At 40.8% G+C, this 24,389-nt stretch overlaps 2 protein-coding genes across 2 annotated transcripts in view; both read right to left on the reverse strand.

The window, feature by feature from the left end:
- The window catches only part of LOC115161394 (interferon-induced GTP-binding protein Mx-like), a 51,446-nt gene extending 42,566 nt beyond the window's left edge, over positions 1-8,880 (reverse strand). The window contains exon 1 of the mRNA XM_029712347.1: positions 8,456-8,880. The gene's annotated coding sequence lies outside the window, so the exon portion shown is untranslated. The remainder of the gene's footprint in view (positions 1-8,455) is intronic.
- An 8,636-nt stretch (positions 8,881-17,516) lies between these two features.
- The window catches only part of LOC115161395 (interferon-induced GTP-binding protein Mx-like), a 28,645-nt gene continuing 21,772 nt past the window's right edge, over positions 17,517-24,389 (reverse strand). The window contains exons 9-14 of the mRNA XM_029712348.1: positions 24,190-24,312; positions 23,488-23,620; positions 23,148-23,306; positions 20,674-20,750; positions 20,133-20,330; positions 17,517-18,401 (exon numbers count right to left, since the gene is read on the reverse strand). Of these exons, the coding sequence (XP_029568208.1) occupies positions 18,180-18,401; positions 20,133-20,330; positions 20,674-20,750; positions 23,148-23,306; positions 23,488-23,620; positions 24,190-24,312 (912 nt within the window). The 3' untranslated portion in view covers positions 17,517-18,179. The remainder of the gene's footprint in view (positions 18,402-20,132; positions 20,331-20,673; positions 20,751-23,147; positions 23,307-23,487; positions 23,621-24,189; positions 24,313-24,389) is intronic.

Consider the following 24,389-nt stretch of genomic DNA (forward strand, 5'->3'; position numbering starts at 1 on the left):
GATTACAGTCTAACCAGAAACCTAGGTATTTGTAGTTGTCCACATATCAGAACGTCTAGAGTTGTGATGCTGGACGGGCGGGCAAGTGCGGGCAGCGATCGGTTGAAGATAATGCATTTAGTTTTACTTGCATTTAAGAGCTGTTGGATGCCACGGAAGGAGAGTTGTATGGCATTGAAGCTCGTCTGGAGGTTAGTTAACACAGTGTCCAAAGAAGGGCCAGAAGAATACAGAATGGTGTCATCTGCGTAGAGGTGGATCAGAGAATCACCGTCAGCAAGAGCGATTGATTGATAAATTGCGATTGATATATACAAAAAAGATTTGACACACTGAACTCTGTCTGGGAAGTAGTTGGTGAACCAGACAAGGCAGTCATTAGAGAAGGTACGGTGGGATTCAAAATGGTCGGTGATCTGTTTGTTAACTTGGCTTTCGAAGACCTTAGAAAGGCATGGTAGGATAGATATCGGTCTGTAACAGTTTGGGTCTAGAGTGTCTCCCCCTTTGAAGAGGGGGATGACCGCGGCAGCTTTCCAATCTTTGGGGATCTCAGACGATACGAACGAGAGGTTGAACAGGCTAGTAATAGGGGTGCAACAACTGCGGCGTATAATTTTAGAAAGAGAGGGCCCAGATTGTCTACGCCAGCTGATTTGTAGGGGTCCAGATTTTGCAGCTCTTTCAGACCATCAGTTATCTGGATTTGGGTGAAGGAGAAATGGGGGAGGCTTGGGCAAGTTGCTGTGGGAGGTGCAGGGCTGTTGACCGGGGTAGGGGTAGCCAGGTGAAAAGCATAGCCAGCAGTAGAAAAATGCTTATTGAAATTCTCAATTATCGTGGATTTATCGGTGGTGACAGTGTTTCCTAGCCTCAGTGCAGTGGGCAGCTGGGAGGAGGTTCTCTTATTCTCCATGGACTATACAGTGTCCCAGAACTATTTGGAGTTTGTGCTACAGGATGCAAATTCAGTTTGAAAAAGCCTGCCTTTGCATTCCTAACTGCCTGTGTATATTAGTTCCTAACTTCCCTGAAAAGTTGCATTTCGCGGGGGCTCTTCGATGTTAATGCAGTACGCCACAAGATGTTTTTGTGCTGGTCAAGGGCAGTCAGGTCTGGAGTGAACCAAGGGCTTTATCTGTTCCTGGTTCAACATTTTTTGAATGGGTCATGCTTATTTAACATGGTTTCTTCAGACTTTCCAGTGCTGCTTGTTTTTTTGGGTGTCACTGACATGTCATGCCCTTCCTGAGGAGCATTCTGAGTGGTGCAGTGGGCATGGCTTCATCTTGGATATACTGGGATAGGAAACGTGTCATATCCAGTAACCTTTATAGACATGTTCTGTCTTCAGGTGGGGGCATCTGTGTGAATGCTGTCATATTGGAGTTGTCTGCTTTAACCCCGTCTTCTGTCTTCAAGTGGGGGACATCTGTGATTGCTGTCACCTTGGAGTTGTCTGCACTAACCCTGTCTTTTGTCTTCAAGTGGGGGACATCTGTGTGACTGTTGTCACCTTGGAGTTGTCTAATTTAACCCCGCCTGGGCTGATGACGTGCCCCATATACTTCACTTCACTCACCATGTAATGTATCTTTGTCAGCATTGAACTTCACATTAAGATGGATTGATCTGTCCATCACCTGCTGTAGAATTTGGCCATGTATCTTCTTTGGAGGCTGCTGCAATTATCAGGTCGTCTGTAATTACATAGACATCAACAATGTCACCAAAACTCTCTGAGATCATCTGCTGAAATACCTTGCTGACACTTTTTATGTGGGGTATTGAATGTGCAGAGATCAGCTGATTCCTCATCCAGCTTGATTTGCCAATACCCCTCCTTCTCATCTTGGATAGTGAAGATCTTATTGCCTACTAGTTTGCATTGCACATCCTCTGAGGTGGGAATGGAGAAGTGTTGGCACTGTCTGGCATTGTTCAGGTCCTTGGGATCCACTGTATGGCCTTGCTCAGGTCCTTAGGATCCACTGAACGACCTTGTTCAGGTCCTTGGGATCCACTGTATGGCCTTGCTCAGGTCCTTAGGATCCACTGAACGACCTTGTTCAGGTCCTTAGGATCCACTGTCTGGCCTTGTTCAGGTCCTTAGGATCCACTGTATGGCCTTGTTCAGGTCCTTAGGATCCACTGTATGGCCTTGTTCAGGTCCTTAGGATCCAATGTATGGCCTTGTTCATGTCCTTGGGACACAGAAACACCCTAAGAGAGCAATTTTTATTTTATGTTATGACCAGGCTTCTCACCCACCCTGTTGGTTTTGTTACTTTGGTGACCACACCCCTCTGTTCTTGAATGTCCAATGTCTCGGTATGTAGGCCGTCATTGTAAAATAAGAATGTGTTAATTAACTGACTTTCCTAGTTAAATCAAGGTTAAATAAAACTGTTCCGTGCTACTGCTAGCTGACATAGCTTTAGCCTGAGCTGATGTAACTTATTTTGCATGTCAAACATCTGTGGCCTTAGTTTGGGTTAAATCTGAAATGGAAAGTAGTTTCTCTCTTAGTCCACTATCTGACGCTTAGCACAATTTTGTCCCTTAGAATTAGATCCTCAATGTTTTTGAACTCACAGCTATGTGCTCTCAGTCTCAGTTTGGTTATAAACTTGTCAATACCTGCCTGTTCATTGAACTTGTGTGCCCAAAACATATGTCTCTGGGACACGGTATTCCTGAGTTGTGAACAGTAGTTTTCAAAAGCTTTCATCACCTTGGCCAGTTTCTTGTTTTCCTGGTCGGCATATGTGATCTCCATCGTGGTGTATATCTCCACCACGTCTTTGCCGATGCAGTGTAACAAAACTGCTATTCTCTGGCTTGTCATTTAGCCCAATGGCTAAGTAATACAAGGTCAGTCTTTGTTCCCATTTCTGCCAATATTCTGGGAGGTTTCCAGTCAACAACAATGGAGATGGTGGTGTAAATGACTGCATTGGTGCTAATCCCAAGCTTGATAGCAAAACAAATCAAAGTATGTTGTTTCACTCATGTTAGCGTTAGTCTGCTAACTAGCCACTCATTTTAGTAGCCTGCTGGTGAAGTCCACGTTCTCACTTACGCAGCTAGCACTGGACATTTTTTCTCAAATTTTTGTTTAATCTTCTGCCACTTTTGACACCATGTTGTGCTAAAGATGGCACGGTAGAATTCACTTGACAGTGGAGACTGAAGTACTATTATTTTTAGCTCTATATCTGAAGCAGGGTAACGATTAACACTGTGCACGCAGACACACTTCAAACTGCAAGACAGCTCATTTACATATCCCCTTGTCTTTCTCCCTCAAGAGTAATACTGATTGGCTGTTAAACACACCTACATTTAATATAAATATATAAATATATCTAAAAAAATATTTGTGGTTGGTGGGGGGGTGGAATCGAGTGGATTTGGGCAATTGCTCGGCCGATTCTAGTTCTAAAATGGCAGCTTTGTCTCAGTTCCTGAACTGGTTAAAAGCACATTTAAACTAGGGGTGTGACAACATGGTTATACTCATAATCATATCCATAAATTGAAAGTTGATAGTCGGATTGGATCGGATGAAAGTCATGATCGGTAAGTTTTATAATATGCCTAAATAGATGGTGGCAAAATACCTCCCTGCACATTCTCACTGCAAAAAAGCTGCAAATTAGGAGCAATGCGCTGAGGGATGTGTATCCTCAACTTGCAGCTGACAGCCAAATTTGCTCATTCAGTCAGAATGCACATCAGTGTTTCATATTTTTTTCCCTACCCTTGCCCCACTTGTTAGATATTAAGCACATTGATAACTTGATAGCAAACGTCCTCGCCATGTGTTTTATCATAGTAGCAGGCAGCAGGAACCTAAATGATCTGACCGAAAACATGAAGCCAGTGGATGGAGATAGAGTGACGCTGTATATCTAATCAGAGCAGCGGGAACAACATACAGCCTGCCCTTCTCTTTACGGATGTCACGCCCTGACCTTAGAGAGCCGTTTTATTTCTCTATTTGGTTAGGTCAGGGTGTGATGTGGGGTGGGAATTCTATGTTGTTCATTTCTTTGTTTTTGGCCGAGTATGGTTCCTAATCAGAGGTAGCTGTCTACCGTTGTCTCTGATTGGGAATCATACTTATCATTGTGAGTTTGAAGATAGTGAACGTGACAACAGAGTTATTTAGACAAGGTAGAACCTCGCGCATGACTCACTGACATGAGAAAGATACGTGCTGGCACCTGAATATTTGGGAGGGGATCACGGAAAATGACAAAAAAGACTGCACAGTGTCTGCACAAACTTTATTCATGTGAACTGAACCAATTTCTATTTCTATGTTTAGTTAATTGGGTTGACCTTCAATTGGAAGCAGCTGCTCCTCGTTGCTTCTCATTGAAGGTCCTATTTAGTAGGGGTGTTTTTTCATTGGATTTGTGGGTAGTTGTTTCCTGTTTTGTGTTTGTTGCACCTGACAGGACTGTTTCCGTCATTTGTTTGTTATTTTGTTAAGTGTTCACGGTTTCCTTCATTAAAGAAGATGAGTATTCACATTCCCGCTGCATTTTGGTCTCATCAGTACGACAGGAAACAGCCCAGTCTGACCATGTTTCTAATGTGGTGTACGACCTCCCTGCAGGAAACAGCCCAGTCTGACCATGTTTCTAATGTGGCGTACAACCTCCCTGCAGAAAACAGCCCAGTCTGACCATGTTTCTAATGTGGGGTAGGACCTCCCTGCAGAAAACAGCCCAGTCTGACCATGTTTCAAATGTGGGGTATGACCTCACCTGAATATTTGGGAGGGGATCACGGAAAATGACAAAAAAGACTCTGATCTTAATCGTATCCAGAAAATTGCCTATATCCATTACGATACTCGTTTTGATCGGCTACTCGGCACGCCCCTAATTTAAACAATCACCTGAGAGGAACTTTCTCTGAACAACACATGATGAATGAGTCTTACCTCTCCCAGAAGAGGCCCGAACATTATATCTAACCCAAGTGTCTGCACAAACTTTATTCATGTGAACTGAACCAAGAAACAAGAGAGCCTATACTTGAGCTCCGACGAGTGAAAAGCTTCTTTGATCAAAAGCTCCAAACGCCGGGACCATAGACCTTTTTCCTCGTCTACCACTCTGCCATCTCTCCCAACTGGACCAGACAACACAGCTAAAATTCATGTAAATATATGGTAGTGGTGGTGGAAGTAACTGAGTATTGTAAAACACAGTTAGTCTTAATTATATATCACAATGAATATTGCATTGCACCCATTTGCATGCGAACAGATAGTCTAGCCACTGGCGACCCATGGTGTAACCTTACTAATGTAGGCTGTCTTTAATAGCTCTTGTTTGCACGTATAAGAATTTCCCACTATTCCAAAATCCAGTTAAAGTGTTGTCAAATCTGCAGATGAGTCCGTAAGTCTATTCAGTTGATCTGTAGTGTTTCTCATGCTAATGATTGTACTGCATTACATTTGTATCTTGTCTATTAAGATAACTGTCACTAGGGGAGAGCCGAGACGAAAGTAACAGGGCGAAAGTAACACGCCCGTTGTCTCATTACACAGAAGCTATTGAAATCCCACGGGGGGCCAGTACGAAAAAGAAAAAAAACATGTATGAAATGTATGCATTCACTACTGTAAGTCGCTCTGGATAAGAGCGTCTGATAAATGACTAAAATGTTTAAAAAAAATGTAAAAAAATGAAATCAGCATGCTCCTCATGTGTCATACGATCTCTCTGCAGAAAACAACCGAGTCTGACCATGTTTCTAATGTGTGGTATGACCTCCCTTGTCACGTCCTGACCAGTAAAGGTGGTTATTTGTTATTGTAGTTTGGTCAGGGTGTGGCAGGGGGTGTTTGTTTAGTGTGTTTCGGGGTTTTTTGGGTAATGATCTATCTTAGTCTATTTCTATGTTTAGTCTAGTATGTCTATATCTATGTTTGGTTAATTGGGTTGACCTTCAATTGGAAGCAGCTGCTCCTCGTTGCTTCTAATTGAAGGTCCTATTTAGTAGGGGTGTTTTTTCATGGGATTTGTGGGTAGTTGTTTCCTCTTTTGTGTTTGTTGCACCTGACAGGACTGTTTCTGTCGTTTGTTTGTTATTTTGTTAAGTGTTCACGGTTTCCTTCATTAAAGAAGATGAGTATTCACATTCCCGCTGCATTTTGGTCTCATCAGTACGACAGGAAACAGCCCAGTCTGACCATGTTTCTAATGTGGTGTACGACCTCCCTGCAGGAAACAGCCCAGTCTGACCATGTTTCTAATGTGGCGTACAACCTCCCTGCAGAAAACAGCCCAGTCTGACCATGTTTCTAATGTGGGGTAGGACCTCCCTGCAGAAAACAGCCCAGTCTGACCATGTTTCAAATGTGGGGTATGACCTCACCTGAATATTTGGGAGGGGATCACGGAAAATGACAAAAAAGACTCTGATCTTAATCGTATCCAGAAAATTGCCTATATCCATTACGATACTCGTTTTGATCGGCTACTCGGCACGCCCCTAATTTAAACAATCACCTGAGAGGAACTTTCTCTGAACAACACATGATGAATGAGTCTTACCTCTCCCAGAAGAGGCCCGAACATTATATCTAACCCAAGTGTCTGCACAAACTTTATTCATGTGAACTGAACCAAGAAACAAGAGAGCCTATACTTGAGCTCCGACGAGTGAAAAGCTTCTTTGATCAAAAGCTCCAAACGCCGGGACCATAGACCTTTTTCCTCGTCTACCACTCTGCCATCTCTCCCAACTGGACCAGACAACACAGCTAAAATTCATGTAAATATATGGTAGTGGTGGTGGAAGTAACTGAGTATTGTAAAACACAGTTAGTCTTAATTATATATCACAATGAATATTGCATTGCACCCATTTGCATGCGAACAGATAGTCTAGCCACTGGCGACCCATGGTGTAACCTTACTAATGTAGGCTGTCTTTAATAGCTCTTGTTTGCACGTATAAGAATTTCCCACTATTCCAAAATCCAGTTAAAGTGTTGTCAAATCTGCAGATGAGTCCGTAAGTCTATTCAGTTGATCTGTAGTGTTTCTCATGCTAATGATTGTACTGCATTACATTTGTATCTTGTCTATTAAGATAACTGTCACTAGGGGAGAGCCGAGACGAAAGTAACAGGGCGAAAGTAACACGCCCGTTGTCTCATTACACAGAAGCTATTGAAATCCCACGGGGGGCCAGTACGAAAAAGAAAAAAAACATGTATGAAATGTATGCATTCACTACTGTAAGTCGCTCTGGATAAGAGCGTCTGATAAATGACTAAAATGTTTAAAAAAAATGTAAAAAAATGAAATCAGCATGCTCCTCATGTGTCATACGATCTCTCTGCAGAAAACAACCGAGTCTGACCATGTTTCTAATGTGTGGTATGACCTCCCTTGTCACGTCCTGACCAGTAAAGGTGGTTATTTGTTATTGTAGTTTGGTCAGGGTGTGGCAGGGGGTGTTTGTTTAGTGTGTTTCGGGGTTTTTTGGGTAATGATCTATCTTAGTCTATTTCTATGTTTAGTCTAGTATGTCTATATCTATGTTTGGTTAATTGGGTTGACCTTCAATTGGAAGCAGCTGCTCCTCGTTGCTTCTAATTGAAGGTCCTATTTAGTAGGGGTGTTTTTTCATGGGATTTGTGGGTAGTTGTTTCCTCTTTTGTGTTTGTTGCACCTGACAGGACTGTTTCTGTCGTTTGTTTGTTATTTTGTTAAGTGTTCACGGTTTCCTTCATTAAAGAAGATGAGTATTCACATTCCCGCTGCATTTTGGTCTCATCAGTACGACAGGCATGACATCCCTGCAGGAAACAGCCCAGTCTGACCATGTTTCTAATGTGGAGTACGACCTCCCTGCAGAAAACAGCCCAGTCTGACCATGTTTCTCCGAGTTATCAAAACAATTTGCTTTCAGTGATTTAAGAAAAAAAAAGGACCCAGAAATAGTTTTGGGTTGTAGATTTGTTTAAAGTTCCAAACATATGTCATTTTCTAAATGTAACTAAATGACAGCAGAGATTTCAAGTATTATGTTAGATAGTCTTGGGTGTTAGCCTTGGAGAAGTTACAGGAGAGATGGGTAGGACAAAGCAACACAATGTAAACTGATGACCTGGAATAAAACATTGAAAAGCTTAAGCACAGTCTCATCTTGTTCATATTGCTTTTATAATGTTAGCAAAATATAAACAAGTGACAATATTTGAAAATGATATACTGTTTGACTTGTATTTGACTTAGTTGATGATGCAAGTTATAGGCCTACTGTTGCTCTGGCCGTAAGGCAAAATATTGTGGTTGCACAACATTGCGATGTTGACGCATGGTTATTTTTCATACATTTTTAACCTATAGCATTAATTGACACAAACATGAACTGATGGCTGATAGTACATTTGATGAAAGTAAGTAGTGTTACAAACCAGAAAAATGGAGGTAAAACAGATATTCTCCACTTCTTACCAGGTGTTAGTTCTGTCCCAAGTCTGTGTTACTCCCTCCCTGCTGACAGATACAAAAGTAACGGTACTTCTGTTATCGGTCTATTTAATTTTGACTCATTTACCCTAGAAATGAAATTACAGTTGCTAATGGTAGAGGACATATATAGGTTGGTTGTCATAAAATATGGTGTCTCTAGCTCTATCGATCTCTTGAGTAATTAGGAAAAAAACTATGTGTTACTTTTGTCCCGGTTCTCCCCTAGCTCCTTTTCCAACTTATTGAGTCTAGTAAATAAAACCTTTAAGTGAATCTGTTGTTGTCTTGAAGTCCTTAAACAAGTGTTTGGATTCTTGAAGTCTAAGAGCTCAACGACCTTTCAGAATACGAATATAGTAACTGGCTGTTGATTAAGTCTACCGTTGATACAAGTATTAAAGGTAAAACCATTTAATGATAACTATGATAGAATTAATTCAAGGGACCTCTAAAAAAAAAAAAAGTAATGGTTCCACTACATGATTAATTTGGATTGGATAACCAAATTATTTACGATAAATTAGATCAATTAATTACTCCAGTAATTACTTCATAAATTATCTTGAATAGCCAGGGGAGCAACTTTGTTTTATGTTTTTTTATCCAGTCGGATAAACACTCCGAACAGCCTACTGACCGCTTGGAGGCGTCCGCATGGTCTTAAAGCAAACCCATGCCTAGTTTTGTATCACATTCCAATGATAAAACTGGGGGGGACAAAAATGCAATTTCAGAATGTGGGGGGGGACATGTCCCCCCCGTCCACAGTGAGAGTTGCGCCCTTGTCCGTAGCCAAAGACCCACAACACAGCCAACGCCCCAAATGTTGTTAATGGTTTTACAGAAGATGGGGTATTGATAGAGAAAAGTGGGGAAGACACACTTTAACTTGCATTGCCCGATCAATACCTATTATAGGGTTATAAAAGGGCAATGGGTTTCACTGAATTTCAGACAGACATAAAATGTTCTGCATCGTATCACTGAAATAACATCGTAATATGGCCACTATTATGCTGCGTTATATGGTATCAGGCTGTGGGTGTGTCATAAGATGTCATAAGGCTAGAAAATAAAGCAATATCTTTGTCATAACACAATCATTACTTATTTATGACAGCTTATGACATGCGTTATGAACCTTTACAACATGATTATGACATGTTCAAAAGTAGTGTTACCCAAAATGTTGGTAAGCAATTTCCCCAATGACCAATAATCAAATGTACAGTGTTGGACCATATGTCAGAGCTCACAATGTATTACAGTGCTGCAATTATTCTAAAGAAGAACACACACATTTGAAAACAGACCCTGCCTTTAACCTCTGAGCTCTCTTGTTCAGAAAATGCATTTGCAGATTTAAAAAATGACAATATAAAAATTAAATACTGTGATTTTCCTGTGATTTAAATACTAGCAAAAACCTTAGCTGACATGGGCTAGTTGATCTGGACATTTCTGACAAGTTACACATAGCTCTCTAAGGTCTGCAATGACTGAAATGACAAGAGGAAACCTGGTGATGCTCTCCCCAAAAATGCCCCCCACACCCCACAGTTTGGAAACCACTGGTATAAATGGGGTCCATTATATTTAGTTTCAATTTGGTTTTAGTCCTTTCGATGTAGATTGAGGTAACCATGCCGTCGATTATAACAACACCACTTCCAATGGAACTGTACAGAGCTAAGGATCTAATCCTGGGGTCTTAAACTTTTTCAGCTCAAGAACCAAATTAGAAATTGACCGTCATCCCATGACCCAAATCATCCTCCAATGACTCAAAATACGAGGGAATATTGTGCAAATATATATGTATTTTATTATCTTGCGACTCAACTATCACACGCTCAAGACCCACTTTTGGTCCCGACCAATAGTTTGAAAGAAACCCTGATCTAGTCCATTAGTTAAATGCACACTTACTTTGAATTTGGTGACGCCTTCTGACAAGTAGGTTGCGTGTTGAGTCAGGGTAGCTTGAGTCTAACACCTTTTATAGAAAGTAAAATGAAAGTGAAACGGTGGTCCGGAAAGCATACCATTATACTCCATCTGTTACAAAGTGCCTAATCACATCTCAGATACAACCTCATTGGTTCTTAAGGGTCACATGATTTCCTAGAAAGTAAAATGAAACCAAGGTTGTTTCTCAAAGTGCATACTACCACAAAAAAATTGATGAAAGCCCACTGTGGATGTAATAGACTTTACAATGGGGGAATACTTATACTGTACAGTATAAGGGGGATTGTGGATTGTGTCCCCATGAAATGGGCTATCTCCTCAGTGATATTAACAGAACACAACTGTGTAGAAATTACACAAATATTAGTGTTTTAGCTGCAGGACTTTGACTGTGAGAAATTAGCTCACTACACAGCCTATTGTGCATATTGAACATACAGATTGTACTGTGCAGTCTAAACTAGAGATTGTGCACCCATGAAATGGGTATCAACCTACTCAGTGACACTCACAGAACTATGTACAGTTTACACACATATTAGCGTCTTCGCTCCAATTGTGCCCCTCTGCACACTTCACTTCCCTTCACTGAAAGGGGTTCTGTTGTTTCATCGCCCCCAAATGAAAAGCCCTATACATATTGACCAACTACGGTTTGGACCCTATCATGAATAGGGGGTTGGAGATCGTTGGTCCACAGTGTGGTGGTGGTGAGTATACTGGTAGCTAGACCATAGACTGATGGTTATGTATCTGGTTATGTATATTTGAAAGGTTGTGTTGAAAATACCCAGTTTGATAAACTAGTAGCCTAATTCCCAGCCAAGCAGATACAACTAGTAGAGTCATTTTGGTTGTGAAGTGCATTAGCAAAAAGCATAGTTCTTTCTTTACAACAAAATGCAATTGACCTCTCTATTACAGTGGCTTGCGAAAGTATTCACCCCCTTGGCATTTTTCCTATTTTGTTGCCTTACAACTTGGAATTAAAATGTCTTTTTTGGGGGGGTTTGTATCATTTGATTTACACAACATGCCTACCAATTTGAAGATGCAAAATATTTGTTCTTGTGAAAGAAACAAGAAATAAGAAAAAAAACAGAAAACTTGAGTGTGCATAACTATTCACCCCCCAAAGTCAATACTTTCTAGAGCCACCTTTTGCAGCAATTACAGCTGCAAGTCTCTTGGGGTATGTCTCTATAAACCTGGCACATCTAGCCACTGGGATATTTGCCCATTCCTCAAGGCAAGACTGCCCCAGCTCCTTCAAGTTGGATGGGTTCCGCTGGTGTACAGCGATCTTTGAGGTCTGCACAACCGATTGGCAAACACACTGCAAATTGAGAAATCATGTGAATAAACTGAATAAAAGGAAGAATAAACTACACTATGAAACAAATATAAATGGCAAAGATTGATAGAAAAAACTTTGGAACAACTTAAATTACATTTTGGGAAATAGGCAAACTAAGTTCCATCATTCATTGAATCAGGTGGCTCATTCATCACAAAACCAACAGATTTTGCCAACTACTTGTAATGCTCGGGCGTCGTGGGTGAGGAATCAAATGCAGGAAGCAGCGAATACAGGGTAGTGGCTTTTAATAGGCCAAATGGCGAAAAACACAAGCCACCCCAAACAGTGATGAGAGTGCACACAAATCACAAAATTCCCCCAAACACAGGGGGAATTACACAGTCAGCGCAAAAATACAACCAGCGTGTACACAAGCATTCAACAGATAAACGCAATCCCGCACAAAGAAAAGGTGGACCAGCTAATATAAATAGCCCCGCTAATCACCCCCACTCAGAACAGGTGCACACAATCACAAACAGCGGAAAAACAAAAAGGGAATCAGTGGCAGCTAATAGGCCGGTGACGACGACCGCCGAGCGCCACCCGAGCAGGAGGGGGCGCCACCGTCGGTGGGAATCGTGACACTACTTTCATGATTTATTTTTTATTTTTTATTTATTGACAAGATTAATAAACTTATGCATGACATACCAGCAACAAATGCTGACACTACACATCCAAGTATATCTGACCAACTTATGAAAGACAATTTACATTTTTAATTCTGTAAAGTCAAATTAAATAAAATTCAAATAAAATGTTATTGGTCACTTACACATGGTTAGCAGATGTTAATGCGAGTATAGCGAAATGCTTATGCTTACGCTTTTCGTTCTGACAGTGCAGTAATATCTAACAAGTAATCTAACAATTCCCCCAACACTTACCTAATACACACAAATCTAAAGGGGTGAATGAGAATATGTATATATAAATATACGGATGAACGATGGCCGAGCGGCATAGGCAAGGTGCAATAGATGGTATAAAATACAGTATATACATGTGATATGAGTAATGTAAGATACGTAAACATTATTAAAGTGGCATTGATTAAAGTGACTAGTGACTGGGTCTCAATGTAGACAGCAGCATCTTTGAGTTAGTGATTGCTGTTTAGCAGTCTGATGGCCTTGAGATAGAAGCTGTTTTTCAGTCTCTCGGTCCCAGCTTTGATGCACCTGTACTGACCTTGCCTTCTGGATGGTAGCGGTGTGAACAGGCAGTGGCTTGGGTGGTTGCTGTCCTTGAAGATCTTTTTGGCCTTCCTGTGACATCGGGTGCTGTAGTTGTCATGGAGGGCAGGTAGTTTGCCCCCGGTGATGCGTTATGCAGACCGCACCACCCTCTGGAGAGCCTAGCGGTTGAGGGCAGTTCAGTTGCCGTACCAGGCCCGACAGGATACACCCCTACAGGATGCTCTCGATTTTGCATCTGTAAAAGTTTGTCAGGGTTTTGGGTGACAAGCCAAATTTTTTCAGCCTCCTGAGGTTGGAGAGGCGCTATTGCACCTTCTTCACCACACTGTCTGTGTGGGTGGACCATTTCAGTTTGTCTGTGATGTGTACACCGAGGAACATAAACCTTTCCACCTTCTCCACTGCTGTCCCTTCAATGTGGATAATGGGGGTGCTCCCTCTGCTGTTTCCTGAAGTCCACGATCATCTCCTTTGTTTTGTTGACTTTGATTGAGAGGTTGTTTTCCTGACACCACACTCTGAGTGCCCTCACCTCCTCCCTGTAGGCTGTCTCTTCATTGTTGGTAATCAAGCCCACTAATCAGTGTGGAAGAGGTCAAAAAATGATTGTTGTCAACAAACTTTCAACATGCTTAAACGGAAGAACATTCAACAAGTTTCTTACACAAATTACTTACACAAATTACTGATAATTGGCTGAGAGAAATTGATGATGAAAAGATTGTTGTTTTGGGCTGTTTTGTTAGACTTCAGTGCGGCTTTTGACATTATTGATCATAGTCTGCTGCTGGAAAAACATATGTGTTATGGCTTTACACTCCCTGCTATATTGTGAGTAAAGAGTTACCTGTCAAACAGAACACAGATGGTGTTCTTTAATGGAAGTCTCGCCTACAAAATCCTGGTAGAATCAGGAATTCCCCAGGGCTGCTGTTTAGGCCCTAAACTTTTAAAAATGTTCACTAATGAATTGCCACTGGCTTTGAGTAAAGCCAGTGTGTCTATGTATTGGAATGACTCAACACTACACATGTCAGCTACTACAGTGACTGAAATGACTGCAACACTTGACATACTCAAATCTAACTGTTTTTTTTTATGCTAGAGAACGGTCACAATGCATTATTCCAGGTTAGGCACACTTTCGATTTTGGCCACTAGATGACAGCAGTGTAGGTGCAAAGTTTTCGACTGAGCCAATGAACCATTGCATTTATGTTCAAAATGTTGTATCAAGACTGCCTAATTGGTTTCTTACAGTTTTTTTCAATTGCTTTGGCAAATTCTTTGAAACAGTCTTAACATTCTCTAAATTGTAAATTGTCACAACTGTTTTATGGGACATCACTCTATTGCATGTATGCAAAATGTAATAACTCACGCACAACTTTTTAATTCATGTTTCAAAAATGAGTTCTTGTGTCAGTAAATTGGCCAATGCCACCAAAATAAAACGTTTTTTTGTCATCGTGTGATCCGTACTGGTCAAAATATTTTGATGTTTTTTCACCATGGCAGTCAACCCTGGAAATGTTTGTTATATACAAATTTCAGTTTTGTTCTACTTTGTTGTTGACACTGACTGCTTACTGTGCTATACAAGAATGTCCGTTTTGTCTAGCTGAATGCTATTGTGTATCACACTGAGCTGTTTAGATATGGATTTCAACAGAAGGTAAAAGTTTACTGGGAAAAGTCAATACTGTACAATACTGTATTACACAGAAAAAGGATATGCACATTTGTACGTATACAGTCAGTTTATTTTTGTAGCAATGTGTTACATGTAAACAGAACATTCACATTTGCATGTCCATTTTTACATATTTCTTACATGTAAAGTCATATATAGTGAACAGAAAATTTGCCACAAAATGACATCCATGCAAAAAATGTAAAAAAACTGCAACAATGAAAAAAACTGCTGTAGTTCTGTAAAAAACAATACATTTTACCTCCTCGCGGTACGTAACACTACAAGTTCCCATCTTCTTGGTGGACATCCTGTTGCTCTTGTTGGTCTGGCAAGAGATTTTCCTCTACGTGATGTTTTCCCTTGCGATATACCGTTGGAAAAATCTCCTTGTGTGGCGCATCCATCCCCTGCAATGATCGCCTGTGATGTCCTCACAAGCAGCATTCATGGCATCTAACAGAGACATCTGATCTTGTGCCCAATAGATATATACTTTCGAACTCCTACCTGGATATACTGGTACCACTGCTCCTACCTGGACATACTGGTACCACTGCTCCTACCTGGACATACTGGTACCGCAGCTCCTACATGGACATACTGGTACCGCAGCTCCTACCTGGACATCCGGGTACCGCAGCTCCTACCTGGACATCCTGGTACCACAGCTCCTACCTTGACATCTTGGTACCACAGCTCCTACCTGGACATCCTGGTACCGCAGCTCCTACCTTGACATCTTGGTACCACAGCTCCTACCTGGACATCCTGGTACCGCAGCTCCTACCTTGACATCTTGGTACCACAGCTCCTACCTGGACATCCTGGTACCGCAGCTCCTACCTGGACATCCTGGTACCGCAGCTCCTACCTTGACATCTTGGTACCACAGCTCCTACCTGGACATCCTGGTACCGCAGCTCCTACCTGGACATACTGGTACCATAGCTCCTACCTGGACATCCTGGTACCACTGCTCCTATCTGGACATCCTGGTACCGCAGCTCCTACCTTGACATCTTGGTACTGCAGCTCCTACCTGGACATCCTGGTACCGCAGCTACTACCTGGACATCCTGGTACCACAGCTCCTACCTGGACATACTGGTACCGCAGCTCCTTCACTCTGTCACTATTCCTCTCAAATGGCACCTTGTACAGTTATTTCATAGTCATTAGATTTTTTTTCAAAACTCTGTCTATAGCGGAAGTGCTGACAGAATTTATATTTGCTGGCTATGAACCTGTTGCAATTGTCTTGTTCTTGCTGATGGTTGAATACTTCTGCTCTGCCACCAGCATGAATGAGGTCGTTGTGCAGTCCTATATATGACATGTAGAATTCACAAATAGATGATATTACAGATAGCATATTGTATTCAAATTGTGCTGTATTACTGTATATTCCTCATACATATTGTACGGTACATTGTGATTTTCAGACTTGCATTTACCTTTACAGTAGTTGCTGTATTGTTGTGAATGAAGTACTGTAACAAAAGTAAAGAACGAGTACATATTTATCTGTTTTCCCTACGGAATGTTTGCACAATTGATGACACCGTGGACCTGTTTACATTAGGCTGTACTCTCCGACCAGCTTCTTCCATTGTAAGACCATGGTTTATGACACGGTCCACAATTGTGGCTCTGATTTCATCAGGGACTCTTATTATTTACCTTCTACCTCTTCCTCTATGATGTCTTCCCCTAACACCACCACCACCCATTATTACACATCTTCTTAGTTCTCTTCCATGAGCATGTAGTTGCTGTTCAGGGTTGTTAAGTTCCTCCATGTTCAAAAAATGGCAGTGATTGTGCTGTGGGCAAGCTCCATATATATGCTTCCAAATTTGATTGGTTGATTGGTAAGATTGTGATTCCTACTTCAATAATATGTCATTACTATGTCTGACAGATTTTGATAATAGAATGGATCATGTTGCATGTGACGGCTCACACGATGACAGGATGTTGTGAAGTTGTGAAGACAATTTCACTGAGAATCAACTCATCAGTTTTGATCAGCCATGTGCATGTAGTTATTGTGCAAATTGTAGACAATTGTACTTACTTTTTTGCACACATGTGCCAAAACACGTGCAATTTTCTTTAATAAATCTGGTGTGAACAAGAAACTAAGCTTGGTACACCTGTATTTGGGGACTTTCTCCCAATCTTCTCTGCAGATCTCCTCTGTCAGGTTGGATGGGGAGCGTTGCTGCACAGCTATTTTCAGGTCTCTACAGAGATGTTCAATCGGGAACAATCTTAAAATGATCTACTTTGCTTTACAGACAAGCATCATGAAACCTCGAACACAATACATTCATTTGACTTTGTTAAAACAATTGTTTAGGCCAAATGTACACAATTTCACTTCAATGTCCAAATGAAGACGTGGGGCAGTGTAGGGAGAAAATAGCTGTGCAGCAACGCTCCCCATCCAACCTGACAGAGGAGATCTGCAGAGAAGATTGGGAGAATGTCCTGGGACTGCTATGATCTTCTCTGTTTAATATCTCTTTTGATGAGGTCTTTATCTCCTTAATTTAATAAAAGTACTAAACAAATCACCTTAAACATCATTCATAACTAAATCATTCCAGTTTTAAAGAGGAACCTGACATCATCACCACACATTGTGCCTTCAAAACACATCACTAAGCTAAGGACCCTGGGACTAAACACATCCCTCTGTAACTTGGATCCTGGACTTATTGATGGGCCGTCCCCAGGTGGTAAGGGTAGGTAACAACACATCCACCACGCTGGTCCCCAACAAGTTTAATAACACAGACAAGTTATTATAATGCCATCATAAAATTATTCCCTACATTGATGCGCTCTGACCAATCAGAAAATGGATACAACCTTCAATTCATTTGTCACTTTAAATAATATTATCAACCATCTTCCCATATTTCCTCAGGACATTTTGAGACGAAAACGTAATAACACACCACATTGCAGATATGTGATGATACATTCACATCATGTTATTTGAATCCCAATTTTGACAAAATGTAGAGATGCCCATCATATAAAATGTTCTGTGTGCTGTTCAAATGTAGATATAATTATTGCAGGCTTTGTTGGCTACATCTCAGAATTTCTGCATTGACAAATTGTCAACCACCGTCTACTAATCAAGGCGATCCGCTTGGTCCCGCAAACGTTTACGTTTAAGGCCGTCTTCTGGTTCCTCCTGTAGGATTTCACTGGGGTCGTCTGTACAGCATCTCACTGATCTTAGCCGATCTTATACATTTGTTGAATACAAATATACAAAATATAACAGATTTTACTCATTATTTAAAATAAATTGCATTTGGCCATTACTGCCCTTTCCAAAAATCTGGTTATACTTCTATTAACCTGTCTCTTTTTTTGGAAACATCTCTGAATTCTGTAACTGACAAGACATCACCCTCTCAGACCCTGCTGATTTTGTCATTGGCCAGTATAAGGCGATCTACTTGGGCCTTCAACTTTGCACGTTTCTGTTCAATCTCGGAATCCTCCTGGAGGATGTTATCAGTGTCATCTCTGCTTAGCAGATCCAGCATTTCACTGCACACAATCTTGGCTGACTCCTTCAGGATGAAGTAACTGATCAGCATGGGCACCTGGTCAGCCAGTCTTTGCACCACAATCTGTGATAGAGGTGAGGTGGGATGGAGAGTGAGGGCCCAAAGTGATGAGAAGGCCACAAGGTAACCAAAATGCAATATACCACAAAGCAACCCTGCCACAACAATGTATGTTTAAAACCTTTGTCAAAAAGCATTAATGAGAGGTCCTACCCCTTTGAGTATTCCATTTATCCATTCATGACAAGTATGTGGATTCTAATTCTAAACGTTCAGTTGCTCCGCATTGTTTAAAAAAATGTAAATGCCATGAACTGCTATTGGTCAATATTGCCAACATGGCTGCCATATAGATATTTTTGATTATACTGTGTAATGAAAATGCATCATAATGTTATTATTGATTACTATGGCATTGTTGAACGCTCGTTCCTGATTGGCTTGAAGGGCATTCTAGAGCGTGTATTACTTCCCTATAAAGCACGGTACATCAGCACGGTACTGCATTGTTGAGGGAGCTAGCACATAAGCATTTTGCTTCACCTTTTATACCAGCTGTGAACTGTGTGATGAATACATGTGATTTGATGCAGCAACCTCAGTGTCCAATCTCTAATATGTCTCTGGGGTGGAGAACCAGGCTAGATGTAGTCCATACATACACGTTGAAATCTACACAAATTTGTGGAAGGCCCTGATGAGAAAGTGTGTGAGTTTGTCGATAAGCACACTACATAACATGCCAGTTTTATGTTAGCTGCAGGTTTAGTTAAAACCTCTTAGGGATAGGGGGGCAGTATTTTAACGTTCGGATGAAAAACGTGCCCAAATTTAACTGCCTCCTGCTCAGACTCAGAAGGTAGGATATGCATATTATTAGTGGATTTGTATAGAAAACACTCTGAAGTTTCTAAAACAGTTAGAAACAGTTAGAAACTGTCGTGCCTTTGGAATAGTGATCTGGATGCACAAACAAAACGGATGTATTTGGACATAAATTATGGACTTTATCGAACAAATGAACATTTCTTGTGGAAGTGGAAGTCCTGCCAGTGCATTCCGCCGAAGATCAGCAAAGGTAAGAAAATATTTATAACACTATTTTAGAGTTTTGTTGACGTCGTGACTTCGCGGCTAACTGTATAGCTTGCATTGATGGTTGAGCGCAGTACTCAGAATATTGAAAAATGTGCTTTCTCCGTAAAGTTATTTTAAAATCTGACACAGAGGTTGCATTAAGAAGTAGTATATCTATTAAATCTTTAAATAATTGTCATATATTTTGTCTACGTTTATGATGAGTATTTCTGTGATATGTGTGCTCATTGTGCTGATTCACCGGAAGTTTTGGAGGCTAAACGTTTTCTGAACGTCACGCACCAATGTAAAATGCTGTTTTTGTATATAAATATGAACTTGATCGAACAAAACATACATGTATTGTGTAACATGATGTCCTAGGATTGTCATCTGATGAAGATGGTTAGTGCTTAATTTTAGCTGTATTTCGGGTTTTTGTGACACATCTTCCTCCTTGGAAAATGGCTGTGTGGTTATTTTTGTCTATGTACTGTCCTAACATAATCTAATGTTTTGCTTTCGCTGTAAAGCCTTTTTGAAATCGGACAATGTGGTTACATTAAGGAGAAGTGTATCTTTAAAATAGTGTAAAATAGTCGTATGTTTGAGAAATTGAAATTATTATCCTATCTCGAAGGGGTCACCAAGAGGTTAATTAGATTTTATTTCTGGAACACTTTATACATACTGCACAGTAGATGTGTTGTGTTGTACCTCATAGTATGCCTTGAGCAGCCCAGGGTACTTGCTCCTGGTGTCGTGCTCTTTGCCTCCTGCTGTTTTCCCCTCCTCTAGAATATGTTTGTTGAAGATTTCATCCTGTGTGTAGACCTGCATCTCCATCTCAAACTGCTCCACGATCCTCTCCTTCACTATGTTTGACTGCTGTTCCTGGATTGTTTCAATGTTTTTCTGAGTTTAAACAAAGATTAAGATTCCATGAGGACATAAAGAACCTTGGATGCAGGGAGGCAGTGAAATACTGTTACTGTTTCAGATAAAAGTTCAGTTCGACATGCTCTAAGTATCTTGTGGTGTTTTATTTTGAACATTTCAGGGAACAATCCTACAATGGACAACCTGTAAATTGGAATTCTTCATAAAAACATCTAGTGATTTTTAAGTGCTACTTTGCCTTATGTTTCCTTGCCTTCTTGCTAGTGCCTCTAACTAAGATTTCCATTTCAGCCTAAAATCACAGAATAATTGTATGATTATCATGTCAGAGCGCTTAACAGTTTACAATTGTCATTACCTTTGAGACCTGATGAAGATAAGGATAATTCTTAAAGCTCTCTCTGGACAAATGATTAAATTGCTTCTGCACCATGTCTGAAAAACAAAAACAAATGTATTTGGTAAAGAGATATTAAAAGAGACAAATGTATTTGGTAAATAGATGTAAATAAATGTTTTTATTTAAAGGGCTAGTTCAGCCAAATTACAAATCAATAGTACAAATACTATAATTTGTTTTTGCTTCATGTCCAAACAATCATTGAGTAACTTCATTGAGCCACACAATCAATTTGAGATGCATTAGGATCATTGGGACATGAAGAGCAAAAAATGAAAACAGGTAAATTAAACCAAAGCATGGATTGATGTCACACCTTTTCCACAGACTGCTTACAGGGTAAGGAAACCAATATGTAATTTTGTAATTTGAGTGAACTATCACTTCAACATGTCCTATTTAGTCAATTAAAGTTTAAATGTCACATGTCACACACAAATGAAATGACGTTCTTGCAAACTCTAAACCCAACAATGAAGTATTAAAAATAACATAATAGTAGAACTAAAACACTAGAGAAATAAGAAGAACACAAGAACATAAGTAAGCTATACACATGAACAGTTCCAGGGACAGTAGCTATATACATGGAGATTTCCAGGGTCAGTAGCCATATACATGGACAGTTCCAAGGTCAGTTCCAGTACCATATGTACAATGTGCAGGGATACTGAAGTGGTATGGTTAGATACTGTATGTATAGGGGGAAGTGACTCGGCATCAGGCTATATAACGAACAGAGTAGCATCTGTGCATATAATGATTGAGTGTGAGTGTGTGTGTTTAGAGTCAGTATACATGTGTGTAGATGTTATGTGGTTGAGCAGTGTGTGTGTGTGTTGGAGTGACAGTGTGTGTGCATCTGTAGAGTTCTGACAGTGTGCATAGAGACAGTGTAAAGATACATACAAATAAAGGGGTCAACTCAGATAGTTTTGATATCTAGTTAGCAGTCTCATGGCTTGGGGATAGAAGCTGTTCAGGACCCTGTTCAGGAACCGTTTGCCGTGCGGAAGCAGAGAGAACATTCTATGGCTTGAGTGGCTGGGGTATTTAACAAATTTCCAGGCCTTCCTTTCACACCGCCTGATATAGATGTCCTGGATGGCATGGAACTCTGCCCCAGTGATGTACTGGGCTGTCCACACCACCCTCTGTAAAGCCATATAATCGAGGGTACTTTTGCCATACCAAGCAGTGATGCAGCTAGTCAAGATGTTCTCAATGGTGCAGCTGTATAACTTTTTTGATGATTTGAGGGCCCATGCCAAAGCTTTTCAACCTCCTGAGGGCTAAGAGGCGCCGTCTCGACTATGCGCATGTGTGGACCATTTTAACTCAGAACAGAAACAATAAGATGCATGTAACGATGGTGACAGGTGTGCTTAACAACGAATAAACTGGCAACAGCGAGCGCCAGTGAGGGGGAGCTGGAGTAGTCGTGACAGTCCTGCCTTTCTGATGCTTCTGCTGAGAACCTGTAGAGTCGGCTGAGGACCGGGAACCTGTAGACCTGGCTAAGGCGTGGGAACCAGTCGAGCCGGCTGAGGCATCCCCGGATGCTTCGGCAGTTGCACTTGGACTAAATGTCACCAGTAAAAAAGCCCCAGAAAACCCTGTTCCTTCCCTTTGGTGAGGTGTATTTCTATAACATGTACACTAATAATCAGGAAGCAAGTACAGGGAGTGAATTTAATAAATAAACAAACATGAAACAAAACAAGAAACATGAGTACTGTCACGTCCTGGCCAATATAAGGGTTAATTGGTATTGTAGTTTGGTCAGGACGTGGCAGAGGGTATTTGTTTTATGTGGTTAGGGGTGGTGTGTTTGTTGTAGGGCAGTTGATTTAGGTATTCCGGGGTTTTTGGGCACTGTTTGATTTTCATGTATTCTATGTTTAGTCTAGTGTGTCTGTTTCTATGTTTGGGTTCATTGGGGTTGGGACTCTCAATTGAAGGCACGTGTTGTCTATTTGCCTTTGATTGAGAGTCCCATATATGAGGGTTTGTTTGATTGTCTTTTGTGGGAGATTGATTTTGCACTGCGTTTTTGTATAGCCTGCAAAACTGTTACCGTTGTAAGTACTGTTTATTGATTTTTTTTGTTCAAGTGGATGCTTTACATGTTTTCTTTAATAAACATGAGTGTCCACAATCCCGTTGCATTTTGGTCTTTTCCTCAACACGACGAAATCTGTGACAAGTAGAGTACAGAAACACAGGAACAGAAACAATAACGCCTGAGGAAAGAACCAAAGGGAGTGACAGATATAGGGGAGGTAATCAGGAAGGTGATGGAGTCCAGGTGAGTCTCATGAGGCGCAGGTGTGCGTAACGATGGTGGCAGGTGTGCATGGTAATGAATAAACTGGTGCCAACAAGCGCCAGAGGGGGAGAGATGGAGTAGACGAGGGGTTTTGGTCACTTACCTCTGATTTTCTGCAGTGTCATCATAGCTGGATTCTTAAGTTCAGCCACTAGTTTCTGAACAACATGTTGAAATACCCTGTAGTTAGTGAATCCTGGCAGCTCACTTCCCCTGTGCTTCTGATCATATTCATCCACCACTTGTTGCACTACTTTGTGGTCTATATTCAGGAAAACAATGTTAATAATTAATGGAAGATTATAATCACTGTTGTCTGACATAAGTATTAGTAGTATAATAACTATATCAGTAAATATTAGGGATATTTGGAAACATAAATATTTATTGGTTATACATGGTATTATGATGAGCAATGCCCGGGCTATTCAAATTGTACCTACAATGTGATTTGGCATTTTTCAGACATTCCATCCACTCGGTAAATTCCTTTCGCATGAGCTCAAATAGATGTTCCACAACGATAATATCCCCTTTGGACAGTTGGGTAATCTGATCATTGAAATCTGTTATGACCTGAAGAAGGAAACATAAAACAATAACAATATAATAAAATATACCTGTTTAAATGTTGCATATTTAGTCATTTTAGATGACTGTTTAATGAAATGGCTCCACAAGACCCATCCGTCTTCTACAGATATTAAAACAAGAACTATCATACAGTGGCTTGTCCAAGTGTTTTTGCAAGATCAGCTGTCAAGGCAAAGTATTGTTTAACCTGGTGACAAACATAATCAGCTGGAAATTAAAGAAGGAGAGTGGAGGAAGTGGGAGTGTGGAGAACAAATGCTGTTTAATTTATCTTTCTGGACAGCGCGTCTACTCTTACACTTGTGTTGCAAATCTGACCAATCCAAATGGCAGAGGATGTGCAACAGAGCTGATGCCTTTACACCAGGAACCATCGCCCAAATTCTCTATAGGACATTCCCCTGACAATATACCAAACCATGACAATAACACACCTGGACTAGTGTGCAACAGTATGGCTTCCAACCCTACATCATACATTTTTATAGAAATGTTGTACAAAATAAGAAGTTTACGAAGCTAACAGATGGAAAGGTGAAAGATGTTCTCACCTGAATGAGGTACTTCCTCTGCTCTGCAGGTTCCAGGGGAGGCCCGCCCTCTATTTGACTCAATAAATGCTTTACCTCCCCCATCTGCTCCTTTATGTTCTCTGACATCTTGGGCAGATATTTCTAACCAGGAGCAAACACACAACAAGCTAATAGGTACCAGACCACATGTTTTCCAGTGTGCACTGGGTGTAGGAGGA

Source organism: Salmo trutta, chromosome 24 (genome assembly GCF_901001165.1).
Source record: "Salmo trutta chromosome 24, fSalTru1.1, whole genome shotgun sequence".
Lineage (NCBI taxonomy): Eukaryota > Metazoa > Chordata > Actinopteri > Salmoniformes > Salmonidae > Salmo > Salmo trutta.